The 15,936-nt window shown below is 41.5% G+C and overlaps 1 protein-coding gene across 1 annotated transcript in view; it reads right to left on the bottom strand.

Annotated features, from left to right (window-relative positions):
- The window catches only part of LOC308638968 (uncharacterized protein), a 164,059-nt gene that overhangs the window by 105,776 nt on the left and 42,347 nt on the right, over positions 1-15,936 (bottom strand). The window contains exons 4-6 of the mRNA XM_081276896.1: positions 2,813-2,939; positions 2,573-2,633; positions 113-1,860 (exon numbers count right to left, since the gene is read on the bottom strand). Of these exons, the coding sequence (XP_081133022.1) occupies positions 113-1,860; positions 2,573-2,633; positions 2,813-2,939 (1,936 nt within the window). The remainder of the gene's footprint in view (positions 1-112; positions 1,861-2,572; positions 2,634-2,812; positions 2,940-15,936) is intronic.

Raw genomic sequence — 15,936 nt, 5'->3', positions numbered from 1 at the left:
GTAGTGAAGGCTTTCCCACATTGTAGACATTCATAGGGCTTCTCCCCAGTATGAGTTTTTTCATGTGAGTGAAGGTGATTGGACCGAGTGAAGGCTTTGCCACACTGCTTACATTCATATGGCTTCTCTCCAATATGTGTTCGTTCATGTCTGCGAAGGTTGTAATAAGAAGTGAACACTTTTCCACATTGTTGGCATTCATTGGGCTTTTCTCCAGTATGAATTTGTTCATGTCTCTGAAGGTAAGACAAAGTAGTGCAGGCTTTCCCACATTGTTGACATTCATAGGGTTTCTCTCTAGTATGTGTTCTTTCATGTCTGTGAAGTTTAGAGGACATAGTGAAGGCTTTGCCACACTGCTTAGATTCATAGGGCTTCTCTCTAGTATGCGTCCATTCGTGTCGATGAAGGGAAAAAGAAGTAGTGAAGACTTTTCCACATTGTTGGCATTCATTGGGCTTCTCTCCAGCATGGATTTGTTCATGTATCTGAAGGTAAGATGAAGTAGTGTAGGCTTTTCCACATTGCTGACATTTATAGGGCCTCTCTCCAGTATGCGTTCGTTCATGTCTGTGAAGGGAAGAAGAAGTAGTGAAGACTTTTCCACATTGTTGGCATTCATTGGTCTTCTTTCCAGTATGGATTTGTTCATGTATCTGAAGGTAAGACAAAGTAGTGAAGGCTGTCCCACATTGTTGACATTCATAAGGTTTCTCTCTAGTATGCGTTCGTTCATGTCTGTGAAGTATAGAGGAGTCAGTGAAGGCTTTGCCACACTGCTTACATTCATAGGGCTTCTCCCCAGTATGATTCCGCTCATGTATCTGAAGGTAGGAAGAAGTACTGAAGGCTTTCCCACATTGTTGACATTCATAGGGCTTCTCCCCAGTATGAGATTTTTCATGTGAGTGAAGGTGATTGGACCGAGTGAAGGCTTTGCCACACTGCTTACATTCATAGGGCTTCTCTCCAGTATGCCTACGCTCATGTCTCTGAAGGTAAGACAAAGTAGTGCAGGCTTTCCCACATTGTTGACATTCATAGGGTTTCTTTTGCGTATGAGTTTTTTTATGTTTCTGAAGGGTAGACGATTGAGCAAAAGCTCTGCCACACTGATTACATTCAAAAGGCTTCTCTCCAGTATGCGTCCGTTCATGTGTGTGAAGGGAAGAAGAAGAAGGGAAGATTTTTCCACATTGTTGGCATTCATTGGGCTTCTCTCCAGCATGGATTTGTTCATGTATCCGAAGGTAAGATGAAGTAGTGTAGGCTTTTCCACATTGTTGACATTGATAGGGCTTCTCTCCAGTATGTTTTCTCTGATGTATTCTAAATAAACTTCGGTAAGCAAAGTCTTTCCCACATACGTTACATTTAAAAAGTACTTTCCCAGTGTGCGTGATCACGTGACTGTGAAGACTTGTGGGTGAAACTAAGGTTTTACCACCTTCTTTACCTTCGTGGGATTTCTCTCCAGAATGAGTTCTTTCATGTTTTCTAAATAAAGTGGGGGAATGAAAGGCTTTCCCACATACTTCACATTGAAAATCTTTACCTCCCCTATGTGTTCTTGTGTGTCTTTGAACATCTGTGGGAGAAGATGAGGTTTCATCACATTGTTGACATTCATCAGGTTGCCACCCAGTATGAGAATCTTCATGCCTTTGAATGTCATTGGAACAACTGATGACTCTTCCACATATTGTACTTTCATAGTGTCCATCTCCAGTTTGTGTTAACATTTGTGTGTGAACACTTTTGAGAGAAACCAGAGATTTCCTGTATTGTTTCAATTCACATGGCTTCTCTTCACATTCTTCATGCTTGTAGCGTTCAGGTCCACAGTGAGATGTGATCTGCCTATGAAGGAATGAAGGGCATATGAAGACTTTGGCACACATAATGCACTCACATGAATTTACTCTATTAAAAATTTTCTTTGCTTAAGAATTGGTATCTCATGACCAGCACATTATTAATACTTAATTAATTCATGATGTTGTATTTATTTAAGGTCCTAGTTTAACGTTACTTCCAACATGAGGTAAAGCCTAGGATTTTCAAACTTGTTCAAATTGCCAGAAAATAAAGTGATTGAGAGGAAACAATGCTTTGCAACACAGCTTGCCTATGGTCATTATCCAAATAGTTACACTCACATATGCAATTTCATAATACTTTTTGCATGTCAAGCACTTTGAATAGACTGAATATCTACATATCTATATATATCTATATATATCTATATATATCTATCTATATCTATATCTATATCTATATCTATATCTATATATATATATATATATCTATATCTATATCTATAATTTATTTCAGTGGACAATAGACTTCATTGATTTAAATGTGGTGCTGAGAAGATATCCCAGTCCCTAAGCCTGCAAGGCAAGCTCTCTACCACTGAGCCACAACCCCAGTCCTTCTGAAGTACATATTTCTGGTAAAAAATCTTATAAGAATAAATACATTTAAAGTTGTGCAAATTTCTTGCATTGGTTTTAAAAATTATATGATATCCCCAGATTCCCTCATGGATTCCTCTTGTGAGTACAATTACCTTATATGGCTTCCAGAATTTTTGATCTGATTTTCAATGTTCTTCTCATCACATTTGTTTCCTAAAATGTGAAACCAAAACATTATAAATTTCTAGGAGCTAGAAATGCTTTTCCAAATTCATGCTGCATTTTATGCTACATTAATTCACCAACTGATTGTCTTTTCATGTTCTACATAAATAAAAAAAATAAATAAATAAACACAAATTCTCTAAGTAAGTAAATACAAAAATTATTACCTATAGATTCCAGGTTTCTGAGGACTTCCAGCATCACATCTCTGTAAAGGTTCTTCTGGGAAGCATCCAGCAAATCCCACTCCTCCTGCATGAAGTTCACAGCCACATCCTCAAAGGTCACTGAGATCTAAAATATCCCACAAGTGTGTAGTGGAGGACAGGAGAGATTTGACAGCATGAGAAATCTATACTCAACATGCATGATGATCACATGATTCCCTGGCCTCTCGATTAATTCCACGATTTGGTCATTGAAATCTTCAGTGCATTTAATTCTTCACAGCCACTCCAACACTAGGTTTGGGCCCCACAGAAGGTAAATAGTAGAGTGTTGTACACCCATTTTTGTTGAGTTCACAGGAAGTAAGAGGGGCTCCCGGGTCACTCTTATCTTATTTGTTGCTTGCATCTCTATCACCTTCTTATCAACATCGTGTGCAGTAGAGAGCTAATATTAGCACCCTCCTTATTACTTACCCTTAGAAAAGAAAGCTGAGAAGGAAATTGCTGGGATCACAAAACTCAGCATTTGAGAGATCCTGCCAACCACCATGACTCACTGGGCCTACACAGTTAATATAGACAACATGGTATTTACTGATCTCCTGTTTCCTTCTGATATTGAATTGTTCCATTCTTAAAGAAGGGCCTAGAATCAGCCCCAACCCACACCCTCAGAGTATGGAGTCACTAAAGAGTTTCCCTCATAGACAATAGTTAGACGATCTTCCACACGGGTTTTCACAATGTGTTCACTGGGGACTGAGCTCAACTTGGGTGATTACACTGAGGACAACTAGAAGTTTTCAGGTGCTTTACTCCAGAACAAATTTACTCAATTAGTAATCAAGCACAATAATTAATAAATGCAAGAATATAATAATTTCTGGTGGTTAATGTCAAAGCAGAATGGGGTGTGTGAAAAGATGGCATGTGCCTGAGAAAGAACTCGATGACCCCAAGATGTCACCTTGTCCAAACAACAGCCATACAAAATTATATAGGTTTGAAAAATAGGTTTCTTAACAGACAGCAGAAAATCCTTTCCCAAACCTCATGGCAACCATGAATGTCCAGTGATTCTCAAACTCTTCTGAACAGCAGATGTCTCACTCAGATCATGTACAGTCATGAGACACACACCACCATTCTGCTCAAGGACACTTTGATCAAGATAGGCCACATGTACAATGTTGGTCTGGCCTGAAAGAGATTCCTCATTCTTGTAGCACAGCTTGTGCAAGGAAACCTCAGGCACAAGCACTTCCAGGATGTGTTAAAGCAGCAGGTTTGCAGCCCAGAATCCTGAACTATCCCATGCTGACTGCTTGTGAAACACGCCACTCGATGTGGGTCTCTAAGCAGGCTATGATTTCTGCACAGTGTGGAACAGCAAAAGGACCACCTAACAGAACACGACCCTGCCACTCACAAAGAACCATGCTCAAGGACTTAAGACACATGACATTTGAAGCAGGACAGTATCAACAGAGGCTAGTAGAAGCCCAAGAGAAAGCCTTTAGTGGGCTCTTCTTCAAGGCATGGAAAAATTATGAGTGACAGCAGGTGTCTTGGAGACAGATCACAATGATGGTCTAGGGAAACTGAAATGTAAGTTGCAAAGGGTACTTCATCCCAGTATTCTGCAGAAAAATATCATTTATTATACATTTAACTGTGAATGTCTAAAACACATTTCAAAAATTTAAAAAAATATAATTAACCCACTCCCCTCAAAAAAAAAAAAAAAAAAAAAAAAAAAGAAAGGCAAGACATGTCAAACAGGCTGCCATGAGACACTTAAAACCTGCCACCAATTTTCTACTGTTATTTCCAGAAAATAGAAGTTGAGTTAAAACTTCCTAATTCTTTCTCTTTATATTTATTTTTTTAGTTGCAGTTGAACATAATACCTGTATCCTATTTATTTATGTGGTGCTGAAGACTGAACCCAGGATCTTGCACATGCTAGGCAAGTTCTAACAACAGAGTCAGAACCCCAGCCCCTTTTCCAATTCTTTATATGGCATATTTTTACCATATTATCAAAATTAAATAGATTATATAAAATTATTAAATAGGAAAGAAATCTATGAAATACTCTCATGATCATGAATGTAAAATTCCTCATCAAACAATATTTTATTGAATCCAAATATAAATAAAAAAAATATAACCACAGCCAAGAGGAAATTATTACAGCTCTGTAAGACTGATGCCACATTTTAAACTCAGTTAAAATTTTCCAGGGACCAGCATACTGCTGTGGGAAGTCAAGCCCAGTGGCCCAGATCCACTCAAAACAGCCTCTGCAGGGCCCAGGAACACAGCACACATGCAAGGCTGATTCAGAATTCAAAAAACAATTAACATTATCCATCACAACAAAAAGCTAAATAATAAATATTGATTATACCAATAGTTAAAAAAATCAAGAATAATGAAAAAACACTCAAGCTCAAAAAAACACAATGTCTTCACAGAGAGACAGCATGATCCTCTATGCTACTGGAATCCACTGAAGAATCATGAAAAACAATGTGACATCAGTGTTGTCATGTTAATAAACAGGACAATTATTGTACTATTGACAGAAGGAAGCTGGGCATGGAGGCCATGCCTGTGGTCCTTGACAATCAGGGGGCCAAGGCAGGATGATCCCAGGTTTGAGTCCAGCCTGGGCAATTTAGCAAGACTCTGTTTCTAAACAAAAAATTAAAAGTTTTGGGAATGTAGCTCAATGGTAGAGCAGCCCGGAGTCCAACACACAGCACCAAAATGAAAAGAAAAAGAAACACACACCACTTATACAGAACCAATAAAAGAGAAATACTCATATATAAATCCAACAAAAATCTGTATGACAATAACTGCTAACTTCTAATAAAAATATCAGAGACATGGAAAATATTTGGAGATACTTTGATGTTCATAGATGGGAAGCCTCAGTTACCATCAATTCTTACCAATTTTATTTATGGATTCAATATAATCCCAATAATAATATTTTAAGTTATGTTTTCACTAACAAAAGATCCAGAACAACCAACACAGTAATGAACACTCAGTTCACAGGATGAACACTACCTCAGGTTAACAGCTACTAGAAATCTACAATCATCAAGACACAGTGGTATTTGGCACAGGATAAAAATATTCCACTATATTTGACAAAGGAGCAAAGAAAAATCAATGGAAAATATACTTTCCTGGACAATGTTGCCAAAGCACTGGACATGAATTAACATGTAGAGAAAGAAAACATTCCCATTTCACAAATGTCACAGAGCTCTCAGTGGAGCCTCAGTCTCCAAGTGGGGCACACAGCTGGGGCTGCAGCTCTAGCAAAGCACCTGCCTGGCACTTAGGAGTCCCAGGGTTCACTTGTCGGCACCAAAAAATTGCCTATACATTGTAGTACCTAATGCAAAACTCCAAACTTCACTAAAATAACAAAGAAGTACTTACAGAGAAATCTGGGCTGGCATGACAGCTTCATACGCAACATCAAACACATGATCTGTGAGTGAAAAACTTGTAAATAGAACTTGATCAAAACGAAGTTTCCGTTTTTCAAAAGATGCCCTTGAGAGAATGAGAAGACATGCTGGAGAACTGGTCAAAATGTTGTCACAACACATAGTGACACTGCATTGGTATTCAACATACATGAAGAATACTCAGTAAAAAAATAAGCAACCAACTTGGAAGTGGGAAAAAGATTTGGAAAGACACTCATTCAATAAATAGGCACAGTTAACACATGTGTGAGAAGATGTTCACGTGCATATGATTAGGAAACTTCAAAATGAACAATGAGGTGCCACCAGATACTCAACTGGAGGGGTGAAATGCCACACACTAAAAGCTCCAAAAGACAGTGAAAACATGAATCAGCAAGAACCCTTCCCTTGCTCATGTGAATGGAGAGAACAACACTCTCTCTGGAAGACAATCACACTCTTACAAAATAAACATGGTGCACTCTACAATTAATTCACCACACTCCCAGGTGTCTCTGCAAATGAGGTGAAAATCATGTGCACAGAAAACTTCTCAGCATTGACTAGAGCAGCCATATCCAGAACTGATCAAATCTAGATGCAAGGAAGATGCAACTTTCAATGCTGAATGGACAAGCTGCAGTTTAACCAACCAAAGAACATCACCCAGAAAATGAGGTCTGATGCCTGGAAAGATACAGCACCCTAAAAGACAGACTGGTAAGTGAGAGAATCCAGTTCTAAATTGCCAAGTGCAGTAAGATTCCAAGTCAAGAACATTCTGGAAAAGACAACATTATTGATGCACTGAAACTCTTCTGTATGACATTATTATGTAGAGTATGGGACACACATAATCACACCACACAGAGAAGGAACCCTAAGATAAAGGATGGATTTCACCTGATGATAAGGTGTTGCTTCATCCACTCTCTTAATAAAATGTAGAACACTGATTCAGTAACTAACAAGCATCTTACATCAATGTAAAATGTTGAGAACAGTGTGGAGAAAGGGTGTTTGATAATATGTGTAATGGCTCATTTGAATTGTCAACAGCATTGGATTAAGAGATACCTGTGATTAAGAGGCCTCTGGGTGTGTCCATGAGGGTGTGTCTACAAATGATTGGCATGTGGAACAGTGTACCAAACTAGAGAACCTCCTTAGGTATAGGCAGCACCATCCAATAGGACAGTGTCTTGGGTGGAATAAAAGTTGGAAGAAGAAGGAAGCAGCAGCAGAGAAAGCCCCTTTCTTCTCCAATGGCTGCTGCAATGGCCTGAGGATATCAGACTCTGCCTTCTTCACTCTCCCAAATTGGATTCTGCCTGTGATTCTCCAGGGAGTTTCCAGAACCTTTGGTCTGGACTAGGGCAGCACCACTGATCCCTCTTGTTCGGAGGCTTCAGCCTCTTGGACTCTGCAGCTACTACTTCTCAAGCTCTTCACCCTGCAGAAGGCCACTGTGGACATCCAGCTTCGGGTCAAGTAGGCCAATCTAATGAGTCCCCTTTTATAATCGCACTTCGTGTTGATGCTGTTCCTCTAGAGAACACTGACTAACAAACTATGTAAGCCTAAAATTGCTCTGAAAAACCAAATTGACTTAATAAGGATGTCAAATGAATAAGGAAGTGAGAAATCCATAAACCTTAACAAATATAAACATAAGAAACAATATTACATAATGAATACCTTTCACAAATAATAAAGTAAAAAATAAAACAAAGAAGAAGAGTCATAGTAACAAATTTCAACACTCTGGAGAAAAGCAAGGAAACTGATTTTCAATACTATTTCCATTTGGAAAGAAATTGGATGATAAGTCTTCAAAAGTCATTCCATCTGCTGGTGTGGTGGTGTGCACCTGTAATTTTAGCCACTAGGGAGGTCAAGGCACGGAAACGGCAAGTTGGAGGCTCTCTCACCAATTCAATAACACATCCAGAAATTTTGTGATTTTTGGCCTTCATCAACTATAAATGGGGGGACTGAGATTGTAGCTGAGTGGCAGAGCACTTCTACCATGTATGAGGCACTGGATATGATGCTTAGCACCACAGAAAAATTAACAAAATAAGGTATTCTGCCCATCTGTAACTATACAAAATTAAAATAAAAATAAATAGGTAGAAAATAAATAGAAAGGACTGAAGATGTGCTCAGTGGTCAAGTGCCTCTAGGTTTATTCCCCAGTAAAACAACTGCCCACCTCCAAAATGCTGTTCACACATTGAAATTCATTTTTTGAGGACAACATAAGCATGAGCAAGTCCCTGGCTTCAATCCCAGCACTCAATACATCAGCAAATAAGTAAACCTTAGTCTACAATACAAATTTTCTTGGGCTGGAGAGTAGCTCAGTAGTAAGAACTTAATAGCCCTCGGTTCAATCCCCAACAGTCCATGTACACACAGATACTAAAAAAGAAAAAAAAAAACCTAAAAATATATGTAATGAGTGATAAAAAAAATTATAATACAAAAGATACACAATGAGAGGCAACAAAATCAATGAAAAAACAACACACTTTCTTATAAAGGAGACTGAACTTTCCCATGATCTACACTCTGAACAAACAAAGAGCATTTCAGTAAATTATGTGAAATTCAGGGCATGGATTATTGTGTTTTTTGGGGTGGACTTAGGAAGAACTATATCAAAAATGAAAATAGTACACTGTATCTAAGACCAGTGAAAATACTGTACAGGACAGAGAGAGTAGAGAGACCATTTATGTTACTCCCAATTTTCATAAACTAAAAGGCAGCTCCCATATGGGTGGCGCTAGAAGGAGGTAATTAGGAGGGAACAGGAATCAGATGACATGGTGGGAATGCTTGTGAGAGGATTAGCACCCTTACTTAGACATATACACCTCTCCTTTTCAGAAAACAGGTGTCATTTATTATTTCACTGATAAGTTATTCAGTGATTAAATGACTACAGTTGGGTATTTTAGGTATTGCCAAAATTATCCTTAAAACTTCCAATGAAGATGGGTGTGATGGTGCACATCTGTAACCCCAGTGGTTCAGGGGTCAGAGGCCCAAGGCTATGTAGTAAGACCCTGACTCAAAAGGAAGAATCTAAAATGGTCAGGGATGTGGCTAAGCACCTCTGGGTTCCATTCCTGATACCAAAAACCACACAGGTAACATGAACCTGCCAAGTCCAGACAACAACAGCAACAACAAACTGTCATTCCTGTCAAATTCATCAGCTTGTCAACAACTGTAACTAATTTACATAAAATCAAATTCATAAGTTTATCCACCACAATTTTTGTAGAAATGGGTTCATTTCCTGCAGCAATAATGGTAGACAAAGTTTCTGTGTATCTTAAGTGGCATTCTGGAATCTAGGAAATGGATTTCAATTGGAAATCATTGAAAGGACAAGATCAAATCTCACCAATTTTGTATGCATACTCAGGGGAAACAAAAGGTAAATTATATGTTATTTTTTGGTTGTTTTTCTGTTTTTTCTTTCTTTCTTTTTTTTTTTTTTTCGGTATATGGTCAGAGATTTGACCCAGAGGAACTTTACTGATGAGTCACATCCCCAGACATAAGGCCTGGCTAAGTCGCTAAGGCTGTCCTCAAGTTTCCAATCTTCCTGCCTCAGCCTCTGGAAAAGCAAGGATCACAGGTGTGCACCACTGCACCTGGCTTTAGTTGTTTTAACAATGGAAATGTTATTAGACTTTTTAAAATCCACTTCTGTCTTGCCTATTTAATAATAGTCCTTCGATTTGGCTCTGAAAAAATAAACCTGGGCCTCAAAAAAGTGAGCAGATCATTTCAAAGTGATATACAGAGAGCTTTGGTGCTGAGGGAGCACACATGTATCAGGCTCAAAGGGGCAGGGAAGGTCCCTGACAACTGGGACATGACCCCTCCTGGTCTTGCTCCCTGAAAGCCTCTAGGATCACCCTCCCAGGGACCTGGACCATGACTCCAGTCTAGGAGGCTTTTCAGGTTTGCACAGCTCTGCACTGGGGTGGGTGTTGCTTATGCTCTGGGAGAGGTTTCGCTCCATCACACTGTGAAACTACAAGGGCAGGAATCACTGGTGACCTGGACCCTCAGCACCAGCATCCACAGGCTGACTGGCCACCTCTCTCCAAGGAATGGGAACAGCTTGGGAAAAACAAGGTCCCAAGGAAGTAGCTGTCTAGATGAGGCCTGTTCCAGGAGATTCCTCAGCCCAGAGCCCCCAGCGGCTTCCGTGAGAGGCTGCACCCCACACCTCAGGCTGTCCTCTAGGAGGAGCTGACCCAGGGCCTGAAATTCTGTTCATCCTGCAAGGCACAGGGCAGCTGTGGGCTCCTTGTGGCAGCTCCAGGAGAAGACAGTGGCTGAGGATATGGGACCCTGTGAGGCATCCAAAGGGAACCTCTGCCCAAGAAATCTGACATGGTGTCTACACCTAAGGAAGATAAAAGGAGAAGCACAAGGTTTTTACAGCTGTGAACTCAAGTTCTCTATACAGTTGCATCTACATGAAAGAACCTTCAGAGTACTTGACCTGGCTAACCAGACCACCATGAGGGTGGAAAGGCAGGGCTCTGTATGGAGAGCAAAAATTATCTTGGGCTATCTTAAGTCCTTTCATAGCCAATTATCTTAATTTCTGTATCAGACCACAATTCTCAAAACTATTAAATTTCTCAGAATATATCCCTACCCTTACCAGACATCTAGTCCCAACATCTACCAAAGTAAGAATATAATAACTACAGACAGAAGAAATTTCTTTTTTCCTCCTTCGTTTCTTTCTTTTTCTGTAGCCCATGAATCTGATGATCCTACCAATGCAATTGGTTAATGTAGTGATACACAGTTTCTTTTATAAAAGTTCATGTAGGACAGGCGCAGTGCCACACAAGTATAATCCCAGTAGCTTGAAAGGATAAGGTAGGAGGATTGCTAAATTCAAAGTCAGCCTCAGCAATTTAGTGAGGCCAGAAGGAAATTGATGAGATCATGTCTCAAAATATAATCTAAAAAGGACTGATCATGGCTTGGTGATAAAGTGTCCCCGGGTTCAATCCTTGTCGTTCAGGGTGGGACACATACATCATTTAGGGTCACTTGAATCCATGTTCCTGAGTATGGTCATTAAGATTTGTATCAAAATGAACTATTTTTCATTGTTGGGATTGCCAGTGCCTTTAATGTCAACAGCTTGAGAAACTGAAGCAGGAGGGTCAGGACTTACAAGCCAGGATGGGAAACATAGCCAGACCCCATCTGAAAATTAAATTTAAAGAGTTGGGGATGAAGAACAGAAGAATGAATCAAACACTATTATGCTGTGTGCATATATGACTACAGGAATGCTATGAATGCACATCAAGTACAACCAGAAAAAGGAGCAGTTACACTCTATTCATGTGTACTGTGTCAAAATGCATTATAATGCCATATATAACTAATAAAAACAAATTTAAGTAAAAAAATAATATATGTCAAAGTAGGGAGGGGGGCTGGGTACATAGTCCAAGATTCAATATTCCTAGGTTCTATGTACAAATGCCTGTTTTCCTTTTAAAGTAATTATTTTGACCAAAAACAGGGAACTGTTAAGTGATTATTCTTTCCCCTCAAGTATAATATTCATAAATAGAAAACAAATGCTTTCAAAGATGTTCTTCTTACCAGGGACAGTGGCACGGGCCTTGTTAGAATGGCCTTAGGTCTGAGCCTCAGCAACTCCATTTTAAAAGACCTGCAGTTTCACCAGGCACATCCACAGACCCCTCCAGTAAGGCCTCAAACAAGTTCCTTCCCCTCTCACCCTGATAAAGAGAGTGAAGCCTCAGGGTGGAGACCACCAGACTAGAGTTTCTGACCCAGGGTAAATGATGTCACTGAGAAATAGGGTGGTAGCTGATAAGGATTCAAGGGGGGTCAAAAGCCCCCAAATTTAGTATAAATGATAGAGCTGATGAACAGGAATTCAGCCAGCAGAAACAAGGATGCACTTAAGCTGGAGAACCTGATGAGGATCTGACATCCCATCACTTGGAATCTTTCCTGAGTCTCACTACTCTCAAACTGTACTGCCTCCTCTGCACCTTGGTGAGAGCTGCAACTCCTCCCTAGACCCCCTCCTCAACTGGTCTCTGTTCCACACCAGGAAAAGCCTGCCTTGGTTACAGACCTGCTCACCAAGGTCTGAGTGAGTGTGCACCTGCTGGTCTCAAAGCCTAAGACATAAAACCTTTGAACTTAGCATGCAGAGGGAATGTCTCCATTAGTTTCTCATGATTAAGTGTATTTCCCAGTGCTTAGAATGAATCTAGAATTGTTTGCTGTGAATTAATTAACCTAGAATTGTTTGCTGTGAATTGCTTATATGTATGGCAATGCCTAGCATTAAGGACTGTTGTTTTCTTGATTAAGAACCTATACAATTAAACTGTATTGAGTAATTTGGGTGAATAAAGCATTGAAATGGGCAGAAGTGTGTGGACATTCTTTATTTTTCCCCTTGACTGCATAAGTCACAGTTTTGCCCCCTCCAGACAGCCCTGTAATCCCAGGAACTTTGGAGGCTGAAGCAGAAGTGAAGCCAGATTTTCAGAGAGGTAGTTAGGTAAATTGGGTCTAATATTGTGGAAGATAAATAAAACAGAGGCCCTTATAGAGAATGAAGTCCTGGCAACCAGAGCAGCAATTGAAATGTAAATGTCCCCAAGGCAGGAATCCATTCTAAGGAACTGTTAATGCTAATCCAAAAGCCACCCCAGGCCCTTCCTGCCCAGATTACTCCTCCAGCCCACCAATCTGCCACCTTTTGGACCTTCCCACCTGCATTCTCTCACTGCAACATAATGAGAAACAAAGTGTGGGAAAGCGGAAAGAAGACTCTAGCTATAGAAGATGGAAGACCACCCCCTTAGAGGGATTCCACCTCTTGGGTCCCCTTCTTCCTGCGGGGAGAAGTCTTTTCTGCTGTCCTTTAATAAACCTTCTACTTTCCACTCCACACTTGCCTCAGCGAGCTTCTCTGGTGTTCTACTTCAGCATTCAGGGAAGCAAGGACTCGTCACCGGCAAACAGCGGTAACAGAAGGATCACAGGTTGGAGACCAGCTTCCACACCCAGTGGGTGCAGATCTCAAAATTCAGTAAAAGTGGAGGCTGGGGGTGTGGCTGATAAAGCTCCCCGAGTTTGAATCCCCAATTAAAAGAAAAGAACTAATCTCTCCAATATTTCACTAGATGAAAAGTGACAATTAGCGGACGGTGTCCATTTGGACCCAGTGGGAAGAACGAACGTCTGGCCGAGCTGTGAGGTGGAGGGAAGGTGGCTTTTAGAGGCAGGAGGCGCCTGCAATTTGGGGGACCTACAGCAGCCTCCGGAGGAGCTTCCCTGAGAGAAGGAGGGTGCATTTGTGGCCCTGCTTCCTCCACGTTGGGAAGAGTGGGTCGGGCCACCAGTAGGGAGCAAAGGGGACACCAGGGCCCTGAGCCGCCCTTCCAAACCCAGGGAACCAGGGGACAGGTCCACGCTCCAGCGGGGACTCTGCCACGCTCAGCAGCTCTCCTCAAAAACCCAAAACCCAGCTCACCCCACGAGACCAAGGGACAGGGCCACGACTCCCCAGTTCACCCGGGCACCTGGTCCCAAGGCAGGTGGTGACGCGTGCCTTCAGCCCTGGTAGCAAACTCACCATTTTTGTCTTCTGTGGTGACCCAGCGTCCTCTCGAGGAACCTCCAGGCATCCGAGATGGGGGTGGGGGTGCGAGATGGGCGCAGTGTCACCTGAGTCCCTGGAGCAGAGAACTCTGGGCTTGAAGGATGAGAAGCAGAGTCGCTGAGGAAGAAAAGCCCTCGAGATTGGGGAAGGCCCGCCCTTCCTCTCCCTCTGCGCACTGATTGGGCAGTTCCCCCAGTGTCCGGGAGGGATGGCCTCCAGGCCCGCCTCTGCATCGTACTGACAGACAGCATCATCCAATCACGGGCTGAAATTGGGTAGAGTGACAGATGCTTGGCCCCAGCCCTTTTCAGGCGGAGCTTCCCGGCTGTGCTGGGAACTAATCCAGGTGGGAAGCCTTGGCTTAGCCTCTGGTACAGAGGTGACACCTGGCGCTGAGCTAGGCTTCAGCCACAGAGTGCTTTCCGAGCATGGGGAGGCCCTGGGTTTAACCTCAACACAAAAACAAAGCACAGCTTCTCAGGGAGGCTGAGGCTGGAGGAGCCCAAGATCAGGTCAGCGTCTGCAAATAGTGAGAACCTCTCTTTTTATTTTATGTTTTTTAAGTTGTAGATAATACAATCTTTATTTCTTTCTTTTTATGTGGTGCTTAGGATCGAACCCAGTGCCTCATGTGTGTGAGGCAGGCATTGTACCACTGAGGTACAACCACAGCCCCGAGAGACCCTCTCTTAAAATACAATGAAAAGGGTGGGGATGTAGCTCAGTGGTCCAGGTCAAGCCCCACTGGGTTTATTTTAACGACAGGGTCTCCATATTTTTGAAACACTCTTTAAAGCTATCATGTATATCCCACATATATATGATATCTACTAATGAAAACAATTTGAAAATTATTTTAGTAATTCTCATTACCTCCTGGCCTCTGATCTTTGAGGAGGCAGCCTGAGGTATAAAAGGAAACATTTGGGGTTGGGGCTGTGGCTCAGGGTTCCATCCCCAGCAGAGAAAGGGGTGGGGTGGGGGGAGGCAGGCAACCCTCTCAAACAGCAATGTGCAGGAGAAATAAAATGGCGCCTTGTGCTTAATGTAGATAGGCTACATGCTACTATTATCAATTCTTATGTACAGACCTGACTCTGCTGATCCCACAAGTCTGCTCAGCTGTTTGCCCTAAAATCAAAAAGAAAACGTGTTGATTGAAAGCAGGAAAGGAGCTTTGACCAGTGCAGCTACACCAGGGAGACAAGGAAACCCTATCCTTACCCTGTGTTTGGGTGCTGACAAGGGCTTTGAGATTTTCTAGAAAGGGAAATCATTGTCATGAATGTATAGGGGAAATTGTATGTAGGAGTCAGTATTTACTGTAAAAGAATAATATTGTATTATTACTGCAATAGTTGATATGCAAATAATATCATAATATGTAGAATTGTATTAGGTTACACTTTAGGCATCCGTAGTCTCATAACATGTCTGTGAGCTCAAGCTCATTTGCCTCCTTGAAACATGTCATTCTATTGCCCAGACTGACCTTATTATTTTCTCTCAGTATAAAGTCCCCCTTTGTGAAGTCTTTCCATGTCAAGGTTTCAGATGCACCAACATTTTCAAGAAAAGCCACAAGCCCATCTGCATCCTGCCTAGGCAGCAATGTACCCCCAGAAGCTGACCCAGGGCTCTCAGCTTCCTGGGTTTAACTATCAGAAAGAAATAATAACCCTGCTCAGCTCTGCCAGAAAGCCCGCATATAAAACATAAAAATTTGCCACTTGGGGCCAATACAGCCTGTCATATTAATCCCAATAATGGAAAGTATATACGATTTTATTCTCTTCTCTTAAGTTGGACTTTGTGAAGTCTTTCACATCCTGCACAGTGTCTCACATTCATTCTACCTAATAATATTGCCCATGGACAAGGGGGGCTCTTGTGTAAAAAGTGTGGAA

Source organism: Spermophilus citellus, assembly GCF_964194105.1.
Source record: "Spermophilus citellus genome assembly, chromosome: X".
NCBI classification, from domain to species: domain Eukaryota; kingdom Metazoa; phylum Chordata; class Mammalia; order Rodentia; family Sciuridae; genus Spermophilus; species Spermophilus citellus.
This window is presented reverse-complemented; position numbering and strand designations above follow the sequence as displayed.